Source organism: Gekko japonicus, unplaced genomic scaffold, assembly GCF_001447785.1.
Source record: "Gekko japonicus isolate JY-2015 unplaced genomic scaffold, Gekko_japonicus_V1.1 scaffold2196, whole genome shotgun sequence".
Classification (NCBI taxonomy): Eukaryota; Metazoa; Chordata; class Lepidosauria; order Squamata; family Gekkonidae; genus Gekko; species Gekko japonicus.
Window position 1 is genome coordinate 286472 of NW_015160288.1, and position 23283 is coordinate 309754.

Sequence of the window (23283 nt, forward strand, 5' to 3'; positions counted from 1 at the left end):
AACCCTATCACTGCCCAGTTGTTATACAGCTGCTTGAATTTGGTCTGGCTGCTGTGAAGCATTCTACTGGTGTGGCTTTTCAGCAGTCTCAGCCTTTGTGTCCGTAGTGGCAGAGGCCGAGCCCAGCCCGTGCCGGCCATCTTGCGTAGTGATGCTTGAGTTAAGGGTTAAACCCTGGTTTGGCTCTGGGTTAAGTGTGTTGTTCCAAACGGCAGACGGTGCAGCTGAAAGCAAAACCCTCGAGTAAGATCCGGCTGGATAAATAACAGCACTGTCTATGCGTGCGATGGCTTTGGCAGACGTTCATGAGCAGAGTTCATAAGCAAAACATGTTTGGGTCTCTGCCTCCCAGGAGTTTATAATCTAGATCAACAGTAGGGGAGATTATGGGAGAGGGGATATTGGGGGTGGGGGGGAGGCCAGAGGAGCAAGGCATGAGACTGTGAGCAAATGAGTACTTAAACTTGGTTCCTGTTGGGAGTCTTAATGGGCAAAGCAAAAGCATCTAGAGAAGAGATGGGCTCACTGGGGTCAGACAAGTGCAATGTTATGCCGTCCTTCCTCCGTGGAGCTCCAAGCAGTGTATACGCTGCTCCCTTCCCCGATTTATCCTTGCAGCACCCTTGCAAGATAGGTCTGGTTGAGAGTGTGACTGGCCCAGTGTCACCCAGTGAGTTTTGTAGCCAAGTGGGAATTTGAACCTCGATCTCTCGGATCCCTGTCTGGCACTCTGACGACTACCCTACATGGGCCCTTCCGTATAGGGGAGGAGAAGCAGCATTGCACGCAGCGCACTAATAGAAAGAGCTCAGCATCTGTATCCATCCTTACACGTACTTGCCAAGAGGTGCCTCCTAGTATGGAAAGTGAGGGCTGCCCTCTAGAAGGCATTTCTCCCCCACCCCACCCAGCCACCAGTATCTTTTTCTTGGAAGTCTGTCGCAGGCCTGACATTGCTGCATCATGTGTCTGCCCCAAGGCAAATGGAAGCAGGCGTACACCTTTTTCCTAGAGCTGCACAAATGGGCTGCCTTTACAGGCCAAACGCTGTCATCTCGGCACGCTTGATCCCCAAAAGCATCTAATGACAGTGCTGTGATCTGCTCCGCCGTGCGTGGGTGAGGTCTGTGACGAGTGCCAGCAAGCCTGGGGAGGCGGGGTGTTTTGTTCTGTACAGGAAATGGAGTGCTCCTGAAACTCTGCAAGTGTGTGAGCAAGGCTTGGGTTTCTCAGCGGTTTCTGTTCATGAGCATGTATGATTCTGACTCGTCTCTCGGAGTTTCTGCATCCCAATGAGCAAAGGGGAGAGGCAGTCTATTTCTGTTTCCTGATGGGAAGAGAGAGAGCTGACCTACTGCAGTCACATGATGATATTTGCGAGAATATAGAGCAGGGGTCAGTGGGGGGAGAGAGCTGTGGATTTCCTGCATTGTGCAGGGGGTTGGACTAGATAGCCCTTGGGGTCCCTCCCAGCTCTGGGCTTCTGTGTTTCTAATTTTCAAGACATCTTCCTCTCTGGAACTGGTTTTTAAGAGGGCATGGTGTTCATCTGATGTACATTTATTGTGATGGCTAGATTTGAGTTCAGTAGTACCTTAAAGAGACCAACACAGTTTTTGGGGTATGAGCTTTTGAGACTCAAAACTCCCTTCGTCAGGCACAAGTAGGAGTGGAGATCTGAGTCTTTTTATCCACTTTCAGGAGCTGGAGCCAACGTCTGCTGGCTGTGTGAAGCAAGCACAGGATGGCATATCGCTGTAGTGATATCCCAGTGCCAATTTTTATTTGCTGCTTCATTCCAGTCCGCCTTTCTCACCGAAAGCATTGGGGCTGGTTCCCTCTTCCAAATGACTTTCACCCCTGTCCTTCCTGACTGTTTCTGGATACAGGGATTGGGGGTGCAAGAGAAATGGCAGGAGCCGGTGCTCCAGAAACACTTTCCCCGCTGCAGTTTCTGTGAGCCTGATGTCTCCAGTGAGCGTTACTGTCATCCCAGAAATTGTCTCCTCAGTGAGGACCAGACACAACACAAAGTCATTACTGGGGTTCTTGTAACCGGCCCGCTGTCTTCTTCATGCGAATGTTGTTAAAGCGGGACTGATCTGTTTGATGTACAGACAAGGGTTACTTCCTCTATAGAAAAGCAGATGGCAAGAACTCTTCCTCTTTCTGCTTGTAAGTCTAGGACTGGGGTGGGGTGGGAATCGCTCGTGTTCTAAAGGAAATTCTCCCTCACACGGTCTCAAATCAAGATATGGACTTTGTTGCCACATGGAGACGGCGGCCACGAAAAAGGCTCCAACATCTTGCAGTCAAAGAGAGAAGAGCCTCTCATAGGTGAGACCAGAGGTCATTTCGGGGGGGATTGCGGGGGATCGCAGTTCCCCCGGGTGAGGTACGGGGGGCAGGGCACATGACGAAGCCCTGCCCCCTGCTTCCAGCCGCCCCGCTTCCGGCCCTCATTCAGCCAGGAGGAGGCAGGAGAAGAGGGAGGGTAAGTTGCTTCCTCCCTGCCTCTCCCCACCCCTGCCTGCCTGGGGCCAGGGAGGGCCTTCGTGGGGCTTCCTTGCACTCCCGCCGGCCTTGCAGGTCCACCGCCGGGCCCCTCATGGGGCTCGGCAGTGGAGCTGCAAGGCTGGTGCCGGCGGCCGGAACCGTTGGGGGCGGGGTGTGTGGCCTTATGACACACATCCGGTGATGTCAGAGGGTGTGGCATATGCTAATGAGTTATGCTAATGAGTTCCCCTAGCTCTTTTTCTACGAAACGACCCCTGGGTGAGACGTTGAGCAAAACATATTAATGTTTGTGCTGCCTTTCTGGGTTTGCTCTCTGGTTTCCTTGTCAGCCAGTCGTGTCTTATTTCTTCTTCTCACTCTCTTTGTTAGCCTTCGGGCTTCAGCGGAGGGAACAGTTCGGTGGGCTGGTTCCACCTCTTGTACCACAAACTTTCCCTTAAAGAGTTTGACAAATCAATGGAGGGTAGACCTGTCGGCTGCAGTTAACCATGGTAGCTGAATCGAACGGCCATGTGCAGGGGAGGTATACCTCTGATGTCCAAACACAAGGAGAGAACAAGAAATGATGCTTTCATGGTGTGTGCGTGTGTGTTCTCCCCTCCGTGAGTGGGAGACTAAGACAGCTGGTGAACTGGGTTTTTGTGAATAGGGCTGTCCTTCAGAAGGGAGTTAGAGTCTGGGTTGGACAGCTAAACAGAACAGATATCAAGTGGCACCCCATTGGTGGTGGTGGAAAGTGCCATCAAGGTGTAGCCAACTTTTGGTGACCCCATCGGGTTTTCAAGGCAAGAAACGTTCAGCGGTGGTTTGCCAGTGCCTGTCTCTGTGTAGCGACCCTGGAGACTTCCTTGGTGGTCTCCCATCCAAATACTAACTTGGGCCGACCTTGCTTAGCTTCCAAGATCAGGCTAGCCTGGGCCATCCAGGTCAATAATAACAAAAACTTTTCAGAACAAAGTTTGGGTCCAGCGCAGGGGTCATTTAGGGCCAGAGCACGCACAGATGGCAGTGGTGGCAAGCCCCGCCCCCGACCTCCTCCTCTCTAGAGTTGCGCTGCAGCAGCGGCACGATCTTTCCATTGTATTCTATGGCCCCATAGAATACAATGGAAAGATCACACTGCCGCTGTGGTGTGACTCCAGAGAGAAGGGGTTTAAAGTTTAAACCCCTTCTGTCTTCGCTTCCCCCCCCCAGGCCGGCTGGGGAAGGGGAGGCTTTTCAAGATGCCTCCCCCCCTTTTGCTTTCCCTTCTGACGTCACTTCCGGTGATGTCAGGGGGTGTGGCATATGCTAATGAGCTATCATGCTAATAGACTATTAGATACGCTAATGAGCTCCTGCAGCTCTTCTTCTACGAAATGACCCCTGGCCCAGTGACACCTTGAAGACCCACAAAGTCCATTCATTCATTTTATCGGGCTTATAGCCCGCCCTACCCCAAAGTTCAATTCTAGGTATAAGCTCTCGTATGTGTTCACACTTCTCCTAACCCTAACCCGGAGACCTTCAAGGAAGTCCTGAGTTGCTACGCGGAGGAAGTCCCTGGCAAACCACCGCTCTTTGTCTCTTGCCTTGAAAACCTTCTGGGGTTGCCATAAGTCAGCTGCAACTTGACAGCACTTTACGCGAACACACACACATTTCCACTTAAGCTTTGTCTCTGCTTTCAGATTCCTGCAATCCCAAACGTTATTGCACTGTTCATTGGACGGCCCATCCTGTCGATAGCACTTGACTTACGCTGAGTAATCTGCCTTGAGTCTCAGTGAGAAAGGTGAACATAAGTAAAACAATGTGGACCACTTGTGGCATCGTAGCCTGATTGTGTCTCTTCCCTCCCTGTCGCTCCTAGGACATGAACGGCCTGGAGGAAGGCGTGGAGTTCCTCCCCACCATGAATGCCAAGAAGCTGGAGAAGCGTGACCCAAAGCAGTATATGGTGGTGGCTGCCATACTCGCGGTCTGCCTGGTTGTCTCCTTATTGGTGGGATTCCTTGTCTGGCACTTCAAATGTAAGTGGTGGCCCTGTATTGCTGTACTTTGGCGCTGGTCAGCTAATAAGGAAGGGAAGAATCATGCAGTGGTCCTTCCAGTGAGACCACGAGTGGTTGGAAAGCATGTCCCTGTTTCCTTCTGTGAATTGCTGAAGGATCTGCAGTTGATCAGCCCAATTATGTTCTCAATGTCTCAGTGTTATGGCAACATATGAGCAGGTCCCTTTTTGAATAAAGGAATTGGGAGTGAATCTAAATCAGCAAAACCATCGCTCACAAGCAATGTTCCCTCTAAGCTGTGGAGTCTTGTGAGCAAAAATTCTACTTTGTGAGCTACTGGCATTAAAGTTGTGAGCAAGTGATTTGGCTACTGCATAAATTAGTTTGCTCTGGAGCCATCCCTTCCTGAATTGAGACAAAAATGTGTGAGCCAGAGGCTAAAAAACTGTGAGCTAGCTCACACTAACTCAGCTTAGAGGGAACACTGCTCACAAGTAGAAGCCGAGTAATATGGGATGGATGTGAGCAAACGGAGCTACATGTTTGTAGGCTCCTTTTTTCCAGTGGGAGGCACATGTAAGCAGCATCCTGGATCTCCCTTGCAGAGCTATGCAGTCATGGGGTGTGTGTGTGTGATGACATACAAAATGCTCAGAGATTCTGCTTATGAGATCTTTTGGCAAAGTAGACCCAAAAGGGCAGGTCTTGGCCTGAAGGTAATTAAATTTGTATGCGGAAGAGCCATCCTGGATTTGTTGGGAATGCCTTGCTTAGACTTCAGCTGACTGCTTGTAGGACGGGAACGGGCAAGGCTCCTTTTCTGAAACTCAGCACAAAGAGACGGAGCCACTTTTAGCCCTGCAGTGCAGGTCATATTCTATTGAGCATTTTCAAGTCATAGATGAACAAAACCTATTGAGGCAGACTCAGCATGGGTTCTGTAAGGGAAGATCTTGTCTCACTAACCTGTTAATGTTCTTTGAGGGGGTGAACAAACATGTGGACAAGGGGGACCCAATAGATATTGTTTACCTTGACTTCCAGAAAGCTTTTGATAAAAGTTCCTCATCAAAGGCTCCTAAGTAAGCTCAAAAATCATGGGATAAAAGGACAAGTCCTTTTGTGGATCAAAAACTGTCTAATTAATAGAAAACAGAGAGTATAAATGGGCAAATGGGTCCATATACTAGTGGACCTCCTGATGGCACTGGTATTTCTGGCCACTGTGCGATACAGAGTGTTGGACTGGATGGGCCTTTGGCCTGATCCAACATTGGCATCTCTTATGTTCTTATGTTCTTAAGTCTTCTTTCCCTCACGCGGCTTCTTTCAGACAAGAATGCCCCTGTGCAGAAGCTGTACAATGGTCACCTCAGGCTCACGGGCTCCCGCTTCATAGACGCTTACGAGAACTCCAACTCCTCGGAATTCGTGAAGCTTGCCGGGAGAGTCAAGAAAATGGTAAGGATTTCCGAACTCCTCACGCAGAGCCTCAGGGGAGCTCGCGGGCTTAGCATAAGTCCCCCTGCTCCCCTGTTGTGTTACAGTGGATATCAGAATTGAGATAAACCGAGCCGTCTCGACCACCCATGTGAATCTGCCTTACGCAACTTGGTCTGCCGAGGACACTGTTGCCAACTCTGGTTGGTGTTGGCGGTACGCCAGGGGATCTGTCCCACATGTGCTACTGAGTGAGCTGACAGGAGGGAAGAAGAAGAAGAAGAGATTGGATTTGTCCCCCGCCCTTCACTACCGAAAGGTGTCTCAGAGCGGCTTACAAACTCCTTTCCCTTCCCCCTCCCCACAACAGACACCCTGTGAGGTAGGTGGGGCTGAGAGAGCTCTTGACAGAAACTGCTCTTTTTCAAGGACAGCTCTTTTCAGAGCTACGGCTTGCCCAAGGTCACCCAGCCAGGTGCAAGTGGAGGAGTGGGGAATCAAACCCGGTTCTCCCAGATTAGAGCCCGCGCACTTAAACACTACACCAGACTGGCTGTGGGCTTCCTGAGGCATCTGATGGGCAACAAAATACTGGATTAATTTAGACCAGGGTACCCAACTTTTTTTTAAGCCTTTAGGCACCTCAGAATTCTGACACTGCTGCCCCAGGAGGCAGAGCCTACCACAAAATGTCAAGGACCAAGGTTATGCCTAACTGTCATCGCAACTCTTCAGCGATTGGGCAGAAGCTCTGTTTAACTGGATGCCTTTATAGTTGCACAGCCAATCAGAAGCCCTGCTGGGCACAAGCCCACACTTGGCCCTGCTCCCTTTCTAAAACTCAGCACAGGTTTGGTGTCGTGGTTAGGGGCGCGAACTCTAATCTGGGAGAACTGGGTTTGACTCCCCACTCCTCCACATGCTGCTGCTGGGTGACCTTGGGCCAGTCACAGTTCTCTCAGAGCTCTCCTCTTCTGCTGCTGCTGCTTCTGCTTCCCCTTCCCCTCCTCCTCCTCCACTTGATGGGCATCAGGAAAGGTACTGGTTGGTGCCATGGTGCCCACCACCTTGTGTCAGAATTACAGAGGTGCCCAGAGACTCAAAAAGGTTGGGGACCCCTGTAGCCTTGGGCACGTGGGATACCGCAAGGTTCCACCCACCATCCATGTTCAACAATATCCATGATATTCAACATTTTTGTGAACTGCTGGGAAACCTCTTCTAGGGAATCGGTCTGAAGTGCCTTCAGTATGGTGATGTCCCTCAGTACTTATCATTTTCATCAGATCCTCGGGATGGGGTGGTGGTGGTGGAAGCAGAAGGCCTGAAACCAGTGAGGAACAGATTGTTGACAAACAAGCCAAAACTTAACCCAGATAAGGTGGACATTGGAGATATAGTTAGTCTGGGCATAGCAGTGTTAGCTGTGTTGGCTGGAGTTACACTCTCCCTTCAAACCCAGGCTTGCTTTCCAGTCCTGGCTGGTACAGCTGCTTTGCCTTTTCCTAGACAGTGGAGGCCTGGCCTTAGTTATGCACACTTTAAAGACTGGATTACTGCAACACACTCTACATGGGGCTTCCTTTTAGGGTTATGTTAGTACTGCAGTTGGTCCAGAATGCAGCCACCCTGTACATATAGCTACAGTATTACTTTAATTACACTGGCTTCCAGTTTGTTCCAGGCACTAATCAAAAAGGCTCTATTTCTTTGTTTGTTTGACCAAAAGTGGCTTACATCATTCTGCTCTCCTCCATTTTATCACAACAACCCTGTTAGGTAGGTTAGGCTGAGTGCATGCGACTGGCCCAAAGTCACCCAGCTTCCATGACAAAGTAGGGATTCGAACCTGGGTCTCCCAGATCCTAATCCAACATTCTAACCACTACACCAAACTGATAGCACAACTAAAAAATATAAATATAAAACTTTAAAAATACCTGTGGCAGGGATGTAAGAACTTTTGATTGTTAGCTGCCCCAGTGATATCTTTTTGGTACAAATATTTAAAATAATATTTTCTATGATAGTTGTGAGGTCAGAATACCGATGGTGTATGTACATGTGGATGATACAGTCTAGTATTACAGAAGGCATTTCTAACGCACCAGCAGCTGATGCACCTAACGTGAAAAATCTGTACAGTCAGAATGGTCCTACCCCTTCTGACATCTGAATTTTCTGGATGTTGATCTGAGTTCCATTTTTTAATTACGTTTCCCCCAAAAACAGATTCTAGATATCTATAAGAATAATCCGGACGTTGGCCGGTTCCACAGGGAGACAGTGATCACCTCGTTCAGGTGGGTAATGCATCCCTGAGGCCATTCGGAGTGGGTAAAATGTTAGTGGCATAAATGAAAACTGGAAGAGAGCGAAGAAACAGTGGCCCTTAACACTGGTGTGCCTGACCTCTTCAATGAGACCAAACTTTATTCCTGCCCTTGTTCTCAAAAACCACCACTAACTTAAGAAAACTGCAGACATTCCTGTGCTCGGTCATAGCTGATCATCATAGATTTGGTGCTTTGCAGCAGTGCCTGTTCCATTTACGGTTGCCAACTCCCGCTTGGGAAGCACCTGGAGATTTTGGGGGTGGAGCCTAGGAAGGGCAGCGTTTGGGGAGGGACGTCAGTGGGGCAGAATGCCACAGAGTCCACCTTTCAAAATAGCCATTTCCTCCAGGGGAAATGTTCCGTGTAGTCTGGAGATCAGCCGTAATTGCAGGAAATCTCCGGCCCCCATCTGGAGGTTGGCAAGCCTGTGCGTCACATTCTCTTGGGTGACTTCTGCCCAATGAGCTGCTTAGTCAGTAGAATGGATTTATGGTTTGCAGTTTAGCAGTCCCGTGGCATAGATGTAAGGTTATGGCATGGTTTGGATTGTTGTATAATGTCGGGGGGGGTTATGTGCTTTTTTATAATATGGGTGTCTTTCCTCAAAACTGGGCTCAATGGGTTTGAGCAGACATGAAATGTCTGTCCGTGGGACCAGGAAATGAAATAGTATGTGCAAAGAAGGGAAAATGTAAACTCCCTGTCCTGAATCGTTTAGCCATGTATTTGCAAATGTGCAATCATACGGGCTCAGAACTTTCATGCCAAAAAAAAACCCCTTACGAGGGGCTACCTCCTATGGCTTTGTCAACATGGCTTCCGTAGTTTTCCTTCTGATTGCTGGTACATTCAGATTGTGAAAACCAGTGAAACTGAGTTAGTTGCCGGCAGTGCTCCCTCTAAGCTGTGGAATCTTGTGAGCAAAAATTATACTCTGTGAGCTACTGGCATTAAAGTTGTGAGCAAGCGATTTGGCTACTGCATAAATTAGTCTGCTCTGGAGCCATCCTCCCTGAGCTAAGACAAAAATGTGTGAGCTGGAGGCTAAAAACCTGTGAGCTATCTCACACTAACTCAGCTTAGAGGGAACACCGGTTGCCGGAGTCATCTCTTTGGAACTAAGGTGGCCAACTGCCTGGAGAGAAAATATCCTGTCCCTTTAGTAGGGGTTAGTGGGATATTATTTATCTCCATGCCATGAAAACAGTTGTCCATTTCTATACATTAAGCCTCTTTTCAAGGGGCAGAACACTCTTCTCCAGGCCTGCTGGCAGCTTTACTTAGAATCCTGATTGTTTGGTCCAGGCTCTAACTTGGAACCCTGATTGTTTGATCCAGGTGCTAACTTTCTGCCAACTTGTTTTCTTCCACGCAGCGAGGGCAGCATTATTGCTTACTACTGGTCAGAGTTCAGTGTACCTAAGCTCCAAGTGGACGCCCTTGACAAGGCCATGGCAAACATCCAGGCTTCGAATCTAGCAGAGGTGCAGAAGTTGAGAAACCCTGATTTGAGAGTCGATACAATCGTTGCTTTCTGTGAGTTTCTCTTCTGCCTTTATTTATCCCCCTCCATCCATCTCCTCCACCTTGGCTAAGTTAGGGGGAATCTGAGTATCTGATGCCAGGAAAAATGTGTATAAGTGGCTGTGGCAAATAAGAGGAGAGTTTCTTGCAGGGAGTTATCCATCCATTAGAAATCTGTGAACTGAAGCCCGAGTTCCTATATCCAGCTTTGGCTGCAATTTGGAGGGTAAAATCTCATCCATGCTACAATTCCTAACTTTTGCAGGAGGACAGTGTAATAATTCCACAGCATCCAGTGCCACAGACAGTTCAGAACTTTATTGGAACAGAGGCCAAGGCCTGTTCTGGGCCCTGCTAGATCATAACCAGTCATAGCAAGGAAGCAACATAACAAGTGAAAAATGAAACTAAAGCAAAGGCTTTTTCCTTAAGAGAGCATGTTAAAATAACTATAGAGTACAGTAAGGGAACATGACCAAATTCAAAGCTCCCCATGATATATCAGGCAGAACAGCCAAGATTTGTTGGTCAGGAAAGATAGGTAGAGAGAGCGCTATCAGTAAAGGAAAGGTGTTGGTAACCTGATGCTTTCTGGCTGTCTTAGATATAAAACCAGCCCCAGAGGTTCCTTTTGAAGCCACCCTTGAGTGGATAGGGATTGGAGTGGCCAATAAATTCAAAATATCTGTTCAGAACAAATGGTGCAAAATGGATTTTGCTCACAGTTTTGTTCTGATTTCAAAATCTTTGATTTCCACAGAAATGGTGGAGACCACAGTGGTAGAAGGGATGCAAAGGGAGGGACGGAGGAAGCAGAGGCTGAATACGAACTTTTAGGTAGTTTTAGTTCAGGTGATTTCCAACATCTCCCACCACTCATTATTAGAACTATAAACCGTTCTTATTTTTTTTTTCTCATTAACATTTTATTGGTAGGATTAAAACAATAAAACAAATATAACAATAAAAATATACATAAAGGTCATAAGAACAGTTATACATTCAAACCAACACACTAATTACAAAAAAAGTAAGCTTTAAAGAATGATACATTCTTCAATAAATCTTTGAACAAAGTAACTTATTTTAGCCTCAATTTGTAATTGATGCCTGTACTGTTTGTTGCTTTAGATACAACCAAGTGTATTCTGCCCTCAAGAATATCTGTAGACATTCAATGATATATCTAATCCTATTAAACACAAAGTACTACCCACAAATCAAGTTTTACCAAAGCCTACTTACTATACTTTATTTGAACCATAAAAAATCCTCACAACCATTTAACATAGTTATTCCAGGATGCTGAGATAATTTTTTTGTCTGATAGAGCTTCTAAAATTGGCATCCATTTAGCTTCGAACCCAAAATGTACGACGTTCCTTTTATTTCTGTAAACTTTATCAGTGATGCTTTCCATAATGAACTGATTCCACAGCTTCTTGTACCAAGTTTGAATGTTAGGGGGGGAGATATCTTTCCAGCAAGATGCTATAGATAGCCTAGCCGCATACAGCATTGTGTCCAGCATGTCTCTATAGTGATGATGTGCTATTTCCTCTGACCAAAGATTTAAAAACAAGGTCTCAGGTGACTTTGGAGTAAGTATACCCAAGATATTGTGGATATATCGCAGTACATCATTCCAGAATGAACTAATTTTTTCGCATTCCCAAAAGCAATGCGCAAAGGTCCCTAATTTTTTGCAACCCTTCCAGCAGTCTGGCGAATAGTTAGATGTTATGTGAGACAGTCTCTGAGGTGTCATGTACCACCTGGTTAGAATTTTGAATTTGTGTAAATCTATTGATATTGCGCTAGGAGTGTTATTTTTTTGTTAAAATTTGGAAACTGTTCTTATTTTTTAAAGAAAAGTTTTTTCTGAAGCCAAGTTCTGCACTTTATCGGTGCTGAGAAGTGTGGGCGATGTCTGCCGATGAGCATGAAACGAGCATTTTAGCCTGGGGGAGCAACTAAATGGGAGGGAGGATGTGTCCTCATTATCTTGTGTCATTCCAGTTTGTATATTGTTAGGATTAGGGTGTGATTCTCTTAGTTTCTCAGAGCTGATTTCTCGACCCTAACATAGAAATTTACAGGTAGGGTTTGATAATTGTCCAATAATGGACATTCTGTGGTAGGGACAGGCCATATTTATTAATGTATGTTTTTATCTTCTTATGATGTGATCCGCTCTGAGCCCACTTCCAGGGAGGGCGGACTCCAAATCCAAATAAATAAATTTGTCCAGATTGATTTTTCTGGACACCCCCCCCCCCCGCGAAAAAAAAAAAACCACACCAAGAACTAGTTGGTCTTGTAAGTTTTGCAGTTCAGAACCCACAGGCTTGTTCTGTCGTGTATTTCTTTCGCTCTGGATAGTTATAGTAAAGATTTTGCCATCTGCCACGATGAATGGTCCCTTGGGCGCTTTCTTCCTTGATCACAAAACCTTATTAACGAAATTTGAGGCTTTGTCCGGAGACATCGCTAGGGGCTGTGTTTCGTTTCAGCCCTTTGGAACACTAGGTGACAACATCATACTTAAATCACGTTTGCATCAGGGCTTTGCCTGTGCGGTTTTCTTGGATGACCCTTGCCACAACCTGGTGAGGGAGGCTAGGCTGAGAAAGTGACCAGCTGAAGGCCACCTCAGCTGAGTGAAAATGTGAACCTGTGTCCTTTGTATAAGTGCTGGCGTTCTCAGTGACCCTACGTTAGATCTAAAAAAGACAGCAGGAAATAAAATTGTTTTAGTTTGGTGGTCATCTCTTCTCCTTTCCGCTTGATTCAAACAATACCTGTATGAATCGGAGAATACCAGTAGTGAAACAAGAACACTAATTATATGGGATTCATTGGAGATGAATGTGCTGCATTGAAGATCAGTTCAGTTGTTATGGAGTTTTATGTTTGAGAATTCGAGAGTTGCAGCAGATGGAAAAAAGATGTTGTGGCAGCTAAAAGATTATGTAAACCATAAATACCTGGAGATTTTAGGTTTGGAGCCTAGGAAGGGCAGGGTTGGAGGGGGGGAAGGACCTCAGCAAGGTGTAATGCCATAGAGTCCACTCACCAAAGCAGCCATTTTCTCCAGCAGAACTGATCTTTGTAGTCTTGAGATCAGTTGTTATCCCAGGAGATCTCTGTGATGATTCCTTTTGTTTGAGAGTGTGTGTCCCTTTAAATGTTTGATAGTAACTAGTGTGCCGTGATTGGTGGATGACAGAGTGTGGGAGGAGTTATTATCTGTGTGGTTGTGTCAGTGAGAGATTGGAGAATGACAGTTGGAATAATGACAGTTGGAGAAAAAGCAGTTGATGTTGTTCAGTGGGATTTTCAGTCAGTTAGAGCTCTGACAGTCCTGTGTGGAGTCAGAGAGAGAGAGAGAGAGCCGAAAGTTCTGTGTGGAACCAGTTCTATGTGAAGTCAGTGCTGTGTGGTATTAGAGAGAGAGAAAGCAGTATATATCAGTAAAGTGAAACTACAGTTCTTAAAGAGAGTTAAAGTTACAAAGATCCTGTGTGATACAGTTGACATGCATACTTACAAATACCTATTTCCTAAACAGCTACAGTTTAAACAACCTCTTAATTTGTTCTTTCAATAAATCCTTTTTATTTAAGTTTATCCCAGAAGCCTGATCCATATAGATCCTCGAAAGCCAAGACCCTGGGTCAGAATACCAAAACCAGAAGCAGAAAGGGGATTTGGAATTTAAACAAAATTCCTGGTGGCAGCTGGAACTACTTATTTTCCTGGTGGCAGCTGGAACTACCTATTTTATAAACAAAGTATGATTTAAAGTGAAATTCAGTCCTCCCCAATAGGAGGTCGTCACAATCTCCAGCCCCCACCTGGAGGCTGGCAACCTTAGAATGTTGGGAGGTTCCAAACCAATCAACATCCTATAATGAGGGCAGCTGTTTCCATATGGGGGCTCCCTGCAGTCCCAAAGGTGATGATTCTTGGGGTCCTCAGAAGCACTTCTGCTCTGGTGAGGCGGAATAAAGCCAGGAGGCTTTGGAGGAAATACAGGTAGGGGCCAAAAAGCATATCAGGCATCACGGGGAGATGCATTGGGGTTCACCGCTGCAACTTTTCATGGGCTCACACAGTTGTTCAGGGCTCACCCGAAATTCAGGCAAATAAATAAGAACTGGCAACTGGTGGCATCAGACAGGTTACCGCCTGGCCTTCTATCAAGAAGCAGAAGAGGATAAGGTTTTGGCCGCAGACGTTTGGGAAGCAGTGGCAGGGATCCTGACCCACCAACCTCCCACTCCTTGTTCAAAATGTTCATCTAGTACATTGCCTAACGAAGGACATGCAAGGGTATTATCGGACCTAACATTCTTAACAGCTGTTCGTTGCATGAGAGGGAAAGCCGTGATAGTGAAATACATGAAGATTACAGTCATGATGACTCTAACCCTGCGTTGGCAGGGGATTCTCATGGCCTGCTTCTGTAAAAAGGAAACGAAAGAAACTATGCATCACCCTTTGTGTTCGGTTTGTTTACAGAGTATTCTGACTGTGTGGGATTCCCCTACATGGTGTAGATGAAATCAACACATTAGTAATGGCTTATTTCTCTCTCTCTCTCTCTCTTTTAGCTACCAGTGCTGACATAATTAAGGCTTCACAGGACAGTAAGTAGAACGTAGTGGCATTTTTAGAGCAATAGCAAAAAACAAAACAAAATAAAGGTTGCACCTTCTGAATAATGGTGTGTGTTCCTTCTGTCCATTGGAGAGGTGGTGGCCATCTATTGGAGGGGAGAAGTGCTAATATTTTTGGAAGAGTAGCCACCGAATACACTTCCCCTAGCACTGAAATTGTGGCCAAAAATTCCTAAAGCAAAGTTCCACTGTTCAAGTTTGCTTTACATAAGAACATAAGAGAAGCCAGTGTTGGATCAGGGTAATGGCCCATCCAATCCAACACTCTGTCACACAGTGGCCAAAAATACCAGGTGCCATCAGGAGGTCCAGCAGTGGGGCCAGGACACTAGAAACCCTCTCACTGTTGCCCCCCTCAAGCACCAAGAAGACAGCGCATCCCTTGCCCCAGACTGAGAGTTCCTATCTATACCTTGTGGCTAACAGCCACTGATGGACCTCTGCTCCATATATTTATCCAGTCCCCTCTTGAAGCTGTCCATCCTTGTAGCTGCCACCACCTCCTGTGGCAGTGAATTCCATGTGTTAATTTCACATTCTGAATTCTTCGCATCTCAAAGTGGTGGGGAAAACTCTTGCTTTGATTTTGCTCCCCCTACTATCTGGTCTGACCTGGATGGCCCAGGCTAGCCCAGCCTTGTCAGATCTCAGAAGCTACCCAGGGTTGGCCCTGGTTAGTATTCAGATGGGAGACTACCAAGGAAGTCCAGGCAATGACAAACCACCTCTGAACACTTCTTGCCTTGAAAACCCTACTGGGTCTCCGCAAGTTAGCTGTCACTTGAAGGCACTTTCCTCCACCACCACCATCTGGCCCTGGCCCTGATTCTCACTGCAGATCTCAGAGTCCATTTCCACTTTAAATTGTGCACTCCTTCCTCCTTCGTTGGGTGGCTGCTTGAGTCCAAGATGTCTTAGCATTCTCTTCTCTCCTCCTCGTCTCCTGGGTAGACGGCTGCAAGTATGCCTTGCATGCGAAAGAAGGCATGATCACCAGCTTCGCCACGCCGGGATTTCCCAACAGCCCGTATCCATCTAACGCACGGTGTCAGTGGGAGCTGAGAGCAGACGCAGACTCAGTCATCAGCCTGACCTTCACGACGATGGACCTAGAGCCATGCAAATCGGGGGGTGACTCGGTTGCGGTGTATGACTCGCTTATTGCCTCGGAACCCCGTGCGATGGTCAAGTAAGTCTGTCTCCCTATTAAAGCTAGTGGGGCAGGAACCGGGCCTCCCTGGGTAAGCTATATGAGTTGGGGGGTGGGAATGGAGGGAGCATTCAGGATTGTAAGGAACCCCTTCCCACACTTGCAGTGACTTCTGACAGCCGGATGAGAAGAGCTGTTTTATATGGCCCACTGTGAGGATAAAATCCCCGGTTCTATTTCTATATTATCTGTTTATTTAAAAGGTTTGTATCCTGTACGCTCGGCTACCTGCCCAAGGTGGTGAGATCCTAGATTTTTCACACAAGCCCTGTAGCAAATAGGATTCTATCTTAAGGTCAAGAAGTTGGCTGATAGCCAATAGGAACAAGGATCTCATTTCCAGATATCTGTATATAGTATGTGGATATCATAAATATAACAATGGAAGTCAGGGGTCCCCAACCTTTCTGAGCCAGTGGGCACCTTTGGAATTCTGACACAGTGTAGTGTGTGTCGCCACAAAATGGCTGCCGCAGGAGGTGGAACCAACCACAAAATGGCTGCCACAGCTTACCTTCAGTCACATGGTAAAGATCCTCGTTGCATTGGCAGCAGCTGCGACTACTACAGCACATTTTTAAAAATCTGCACAGCCAATCAGAAGCCTTGCTGGAGTAAAGCCTCACCTGCGGCCTAGATGGTGGCAGTGTGACATATGTACTGTAGCCTGCTTCTCCAATACTGTGCTGAATCATACCCTGAGGTTCAAGAGGCTTTATAAGGACTGGTGGCACCAGTCTCCTACTTTAGATGGGTAGCTGAATATGTCTGCAGCAGAGCAGGAAGGTTCAAGTCCAATAACACCTTGAAGACCAACAAGATGTCCAGAGTTTGTTGAATTTTGCCAGCTTCTGACTTTGTACTTGATGTGTGGCACAGTTGGCAAAATATTTGGCCATCACTGACTGGAAAACTCCAGAGGAGAGGAATGACTGCGGTGGAGCAGCAGGAGTTACAGGAATGTGGTGGATGTTATGTCGAATATTGGGGGTGGGGAGATACTTCCAAAGAAGCTGGTGGAAAGTGCTTTTCCTTTTTGGGGGGGAGGGCGGCATCAAGTCACAGGTGATTTATGGTTACCTGGTGGGGTTTCCAAGGCAAGAGACATTGAGAGGTGGTTTGCCATTGCCTGCCTCTGTGTAGTGACTCTGGTCTTCCTTGGTGGTCTCCCATCCAAATAGTGACGAGGGCTGATCCCGCTTAGCTTTTGAGATCTGACAAGACTGGGCTAGGCTGGGCTAAAAGTGTGGTAAAGGTAAAGGTTCCCTTGCTCGAAAGCCAGTCGAGTCCGACTCTAGGGTTGCGGTGCTCATCTCCATTTCAAAGCCAAAGAGCCAGCGCTGTCCGAAGACGTTTCCGTGGTCATGTGGCTGGCATGACTAGACACCAAGGCGCACGGAACGCTGTTACCTTCCCACCGAATTTCTTGAGCTGCGGTGGCTCAAGTGGTTAAGACGCTGAACTGCAGGCTGTGGAAGGTCAGTAGTTCAGCAGTTCGAGACCCGAGTTGCCGCATGACGGAGTGAGCTCCCGTCTCTAGTTCCAGCTCCTGCCAACCTAGCAGTTCGAAAGCAAGAAATTGCAAGTAGATAAATAGGTACCACTTCGGTGGGAAGGTAACAGCGTTCCGTGCACCTTGGTGTTTAGTCATGCCGGCCACATGACCATGGAAACATCTTCAGACAGCGCTGGCTCTTCGGCTTTGAAACGGAGATGAGCACCGCAACCCCAGAGTCGGATTCGACTGGCTTTCAAGCAAGGGAACCTTTACCTTTAAAAGTGTGGTACCAGGATTTTATTCCCCAGAAGGATTGACAAAATCTTCTAATTTGAAATGTCTGTGGGGGAAAAAAAGAGAGGATTCTGAAACTTCTCCTGAATTGGAGGGTGTTCCGGAGTCAGTCTGTGTAGAGCTTGAGTGTTCTTGTCAGGAAAGCAACAAACCAAAGTGTTCATAAAACACACATAAAAAGTTCACAAGCGTAACTCATAGTGAACTATGACCTTTGTCCTTCCACCCCACCTTCCTTGGTGCTGAAATTCAGGCTTTGTTGACATGCCCTGAATTTGCTGTAGAGATTTCCAGCAGCATCACATTTTGGAGCGCACTTTCTGCATTAGCTCAGGCTTGTGGGGTAAGCAGGGCAGAATCATCTTCAGCACTGCAGACGTGATCAGAAGATCTGTAGCTTACCTGTGGCTATCCAGCAAGTTCATGGCTGAATTGAGATTTAGGTTTTACCGAATACACCAGGGGTGAGGGGTCCCCAACCATTTTGAGCTTGCCAAGCACCTTTGGATTTCTGACACTGTGTAGTGGGCCGAGCCAAAAAAGGTCTGCCCTGGGAGGCGGAGCCAGCCATCCAGTGGCTGCTGCAGTTTACATGCAGTGAAAATCATTGGTGCTATGTTGGCAGCTATTGTAGAAACAACTTAAAAAAAAAAGAATCTGTTCAGTCAATCAAATCTCCAATAGCCAATCAGAAGCCTTGCTGGGCAAAAGCCCCACTTGGTCCCACCCACTTTCAAAAAGGAAAGGTGTTGGCAAGCACCATGTTGGGGACCCTTGCCGTGCAACCCATTGCACCAAGGACACTGTTATCAAACATCAATGCACCAACAGACTCCCCAGGCAATTTCCCACTGTTGGAGGAAGCAATGTTCTAATGTACGCACTCTCTGATCTGTCCCTTAGTTCCCTTATCAACAGTGTGGCACTAAAGGAGGAAGTCAGCCCAGCTCTCTCCTCTAAATTTTAAAGATGCAAAAGCAACTTTAAAAAATGCCCTTTTCTATAGGTAGGTCCTTAATGCTGTTCTGATTTTTTTTAGTTAGTTAGTATTGCTTAATCTTTGGAGGCAAAGATGTTGAGCTCCTCTGAAATAAAGCCACAATTGATACCATTCTTCAGGGCTGTAGCTCAGCCAGATACAATACGGAACCGATGATTATTAAGCCAAGCCAGACACCCTGAAGAGTATGGGAGGGGCTCTGGTCAATGGAAGACCATCTGCTTTGTATGCAGAATGTCCCAGGTTCAATCTCTGACATCGCCAGTTAAAAGGACCAGGCAGTAGGTGCTGTGAAAGACCTCTGCCTGAGACCCTGGAGAGCTGCTGCCAGTCTGAGTAGACAATACTGATCTTGATGGAGCCATGATCTGATTTAGTAGAGGGCAGCTTTATGTGTGTTCAAGAGAACTGTGGCCGTGGTACTTGGGGCAACCTCTACCCCCCCACCTTCAAAATGCACATCCAGTAAAATGTATTGCTAACCAGAGAGATACAAGACTATTATCTTGTGCCAAATCCTTCCAACTTTGGAAATTCAATGGGAGTACAGTATTGGATGGATTTGGGGGTGGGATGGGGGGGGAATCCATCTTGAACGTTTTGAACTGTGAACGGAGAGCACCTTTTCATGCTCAACGGCATGGCTGTTCCCAGCTATGATTCATCTTCCTAGTGGATGGGCCCTTGACTCTTCCGGGATCTGTAGAAGAAGAGTTGCCACAAAGTGCTTGGGGCTGTTGCAGGCAGGGGCTAGAAAGGTTCTCTAATGGCTGCCACCACCACTCTGGTAAGGGTCTCCTTGGGAGCAGCACCCACCCTGTAGAGTACTTTTCCTGTAGGTTTCCCCTTTATACGTGACCAAATGAGGCGTGAGGACCCAGGCAGAGTAATAACCTATTTTTAGTTAAAAGAGATTTAACAGCAACTTTAATAATGTTTAGAAAAAATGAGCACAGTAAAGGTAGGTAAATCAGTACAGTAATAAATCCTAACACATCTGACTGTACGGTCCTGGCCTTCCCTAGGTACCTGGTCTCAGACTGGCTCACCCCTTTTGGATGAGGGATCCCTCTTTCTGTAGCAGCCTCACCAGCCCTGGTCCCCGGGAGTGAACCCCCTCCCGCCTTGGACAAGGCCTTTTGTTCCTTCTTCCCAGGCACCACCCCCTGCTTTCCTGCTGGTGTAGTTTCCCCTCCAAAATCCCCTGTTACCCAATCACAGGGTCCAGAGGGAACCTGGGAAATGTAGGCCCTGAGAGGTACTCCAGTGCAGGCTTCCCTGGAGCCACTAGGCCTCCCTAGAGCCTGTAGGCCCAGGATCATGACAGGGGCACTCACTCTCTTTTGCGCTTCTCTCTTCCCCAGACTGTGTGGCAGCTACAGCCTATCCTACAACCTGACCTTCGTCTCCTCGCAAAACGTGATGCTGGTCGTGCTGATCACAAACAGCGAGGGGCGAAACCCCGGCTTCAGGGCGGACTTCTTCCAGATGCCGAAGATGAAAAGTAAGGAGAGGATTAGGGTTGCCAGGTCTGGGTGGGAAAATACCTGGAGACTTTGGGGGTGGAGCTGGGAGAGGGCGGGGTTTGGGGAAGGCAGGGGCCTCGGTCCAGTGCCACAGAGTCCATCCTCCAAAGCAGCCATTTTCTCCGGGGGAACTGATCTCTCTCAGCTGGAGATCAGTTGTAAAAGTGGGAGATCCCCAGGCCCCACCTGGAGGTTGGCAACCCTAGAGAGGATTCAGCAGCTGCTCTCTTTTTGGAGGTGAAGGGCCAATTGTGGAGAGAGAGGATGGGAATATTGGGGGGGGCATCTAAGCAAGCTCCCCTTTTAAGATAAATACCTGTTTACATTGGCAGGAACCTTGGGCAGACCTTTATTTTTCAACCTTAAACCCCGCCACCACCCATGATAAACAGCATCTCTCAGCTTCTCTAGTGATTGGAGAGAGAGGATGGGAATATTGGGGGGGGGCATCTAAGCAAGCTCCCCTTTGAAGATAAATACCTGTTTACATTGGAAGGAACCTTGGGCAGACATTTATTTTTCAACCTTAAACCCCACCACCACCCGTGATAAACAGCATCTCTCAGCTTCTCTAGTGATGCCTCCTAATGAGAGACGGACAGGGATTATGTCGGGCTGAGCCCGGAAGACTGAGGGGAGTAGATGAAATTTAATTAGTCTCGAGGGTTCACTGTGTCTTAGAGCAAATCTGGTCCCTCCAGAGGCCAGCTTAACTTCATTAGAGACTGCCTCGGCAGTTGTCTTTTCTTTCCCGGATGCTCTGAAAGGGAATGAACTTCATTTTTGTCCCTCCTTTTATTCTAGCCTGCGGTGGAAACCTGAGAGGGATATCTGGAAACTTCACCACTCCGTATTTCCCGGGTCATTATCCTCCTTTGATGAATTGCACATGGAACATAGAGGTAAGCAGCTGGGGAGAACGCCTACTTGGTTTTATCCTTGAGCTTTCCATGCCACGTTACAGATGGGGGCCTAACATGTATGTCATGTTACAAGTACTGAAGAGGGAAAGGTGATGCTTCAGGATGCGTAAAGCTGGAAATATTGTACATCGAAGGTATGTGATGCAGGGCAGTTCCCGATGCATTTGTGTGCAATCCTGTGAACCCCAGCTTTTGTTTAAAAAAGTTTCTAGTTCTCATGGTGGCGATTTGCTTATTTCCCCCCTGCTTTTCCCCCAAAAGAGGCTTACGGGAATTGGAATCTAATAGGGATGATAAAAAGTTCAATCAAAAATTTCCTTGGGAAAAGGATTCTTGGCTGAACTGGATTTAGATACGATGCTGGGATGCACGGCAGCCTTCTTGGGTCTCTCTGATGGCTCCATTGATTGCAGATGGGAGCTGCAGGGAGGGATGTTTTCAACTCGCATGAATCAGGACGGGGACCCATGAGGAATCATGGGGTAGGGGAAATCCCTCTTGCTTACCCTCTTCCTCAACCCTCCCAGTTGCATGCTTTGTCCCTCCCCCTCTCCTGCCCCAGCCTTCCCACTCACATATTTCCCTCCCCATGGATAATCCCCACCTTTAAAAAAACAACAACACAGTTCTTGTGCTTTCGCACATCTGCATTGAGTCTCTCGGAGAAAAGCAGACTGTAAATGAAAGAATGAAACAAATTTTTGCGATATCTGTGCATAGCACAAACATTGCAGGTTGTTTTAGATAGGCGGTTAATATATACATTTTCCAGATTTTTCCACAAATCTATGGGGTTCCTCCACTATTGTAGAAACATCTGCCCTATCCCTGGTTGGCCAGCCTGGGGATTAAATATCTGGTATATGCTGACGTTTAAGGAACAGTGTAAGAGCCCACCAGAATACTACATTATTACATAAAACTAGGGAAGGTAACCTCTAAGATATGCAAGGTCCAGTCTACTTAGAGCTTTAGAGGCTCCTTCAGAGTCTGCCCAGAAGCCAGTGGGAAGCCATTTCAGGCAAGCCAGGATGGGAGTAATCAATTTTCAATGGTCCAACTAAGACAGATGTCAAAATTCTTCACCAGCTGCAGATTCTAGGCACTCTTTGCACGGGCCATAGACTTGGAATCCACCGAATGCTTCTGCTGACAGAACATGACTTTCGTTCCTCCCCCCTCCCATTGCAGCCCCAAATGCCTCCTAAAGTGTTGCTTCTGGGGGGCAGGGGACTGCCAGGAACAGCAAGGGGAAGTAGCAGTCTATAGTGGGAGAGGGGGATTGGTGAAAAGCAACTCCCCCATCAGGGGAAATGTTTGTTGGGATGCCAGCTAGAGCGTAGAAGGAGAGCAACATGGTTGGCTGGCTCCTTTTGCTGCCGCCGAAGTAGCTGGTGACAGTGATGGCAGAAAAACCTCCGTTTGTAACGACGCCACTCTCTCTTTCTTCCCTCTAACCCCCCCTTCCCCGGCCTGGAACATTGTTCTTAGGTTCCCCCTGACCAGAATGTGAAGGTGCGTTTCCACAATTTCTTCCTTGCGGAGCCCGGTGTCCCAGTGAGTTCCTGCACCAAGGACTACATGGAAGTCAACAATGCAAAGTAAGGCTCTGTTTGGAAACTTCAAGTGATCACAATCTTGAGACGTTGGGATGAAAATATTGTGATAGGGCTGGGGCTGTCGTTGGTTGCCTGTAATCGGGTGACCGGCTGAGGCGATCTTTTTGAGATTTTAAAAACTTCAGTTTTTTGTTTATTCACTTCATTTGTAACCCGCCTTTCTCCTGTGAGGGAACCCAAAGCAGCTTACATTGTTCTCCTCTCCGACAGTCTTTCCTCACAACAACCTTGAGAGGTACAGTAGGCTGAAATTGTGTGACGGGCCAAGAGTCACCCAGCAAGCTTCCGTGGCCGAGTGGGTACTCAAACTTGGCTCTCCCAGATCCTAGCTTTGCACTTTAATCACTAACAAACTGTAGTGTGGTTTCCTCTGATTTGGGAATATTTGTGATTGACTGAAGTGGTTCCTCTTTTGAAGACTATAACACTTCAGGCTCTTAAAAAAAATAATCTATCATTAAATTTGGGAAAGAACGCTATTACGTAACACCGTGATGACATATTTCTCGATTCCTGTTTCACATATCTTTACCACCCAGTTTGAAAATACAGTAGTTCAGTGTTTCAAAGAAACTTTGTTGGAGACGTTTTGGCTGGAACAAGAGGCACGTCTGTAGGCCGCCTCCACAAAGGCATTGAGTCATGGGGTCTTGAGAGTGGTGTATCTCCCCTTCAGGGGTCCTAAGAGCCACCACAGGCTCCAGACAAACAAACCCTCTT

At 47.3% G+C, this 23283-nt stretch overlaps 1 protein-coding gene across 1 annotated transcript in view; it reads left to right on the plus strand.

Annotated features, from left to right (window-relative positions):
- ST14 (suppression of tumorigenicity 14) overlaps window positions 1-22545 on the plus strand; it is a gene marked incomplete at its 3' end in the record, with an annotated part of 35450 nt that extends 12905 nt beyond the window's left edge. Inside the window, exons 2-10 of the mRNA XM_015415808.1 lie at window positions 4370-4529; window positions 5845-5972; window positions 8184-8254; window positions 9663-9823; window positions 14428-14463; window positions 15445-15682; window positions 19860-19999; window positions 20826-20923; window positions 22436-22545. Of these exons, the coding sequence (XP_015271294.1) occupies window positions 4370-4529; window positions 5845-5972; window positions 8184-8254; window positions 9663-9823; window positions 14428-14463; window positions 15445-15682; window positions 19860-19999; window positions 20826-20923; window positions 22436-22545 (1142 nt within the window). The remainder of the gene's footprint in view (window positions 1-4369; window positions 4530-5844; window positions 5973-8183; window positions 8255-9662; window positions 9824-14427; window positions 14464-15444; window positions 15683-19859; window positions 20000-20825; window positions 20924-22435) is intronic.
- Window positions 22546-23283: the final 738 nt, after the last annotated feature.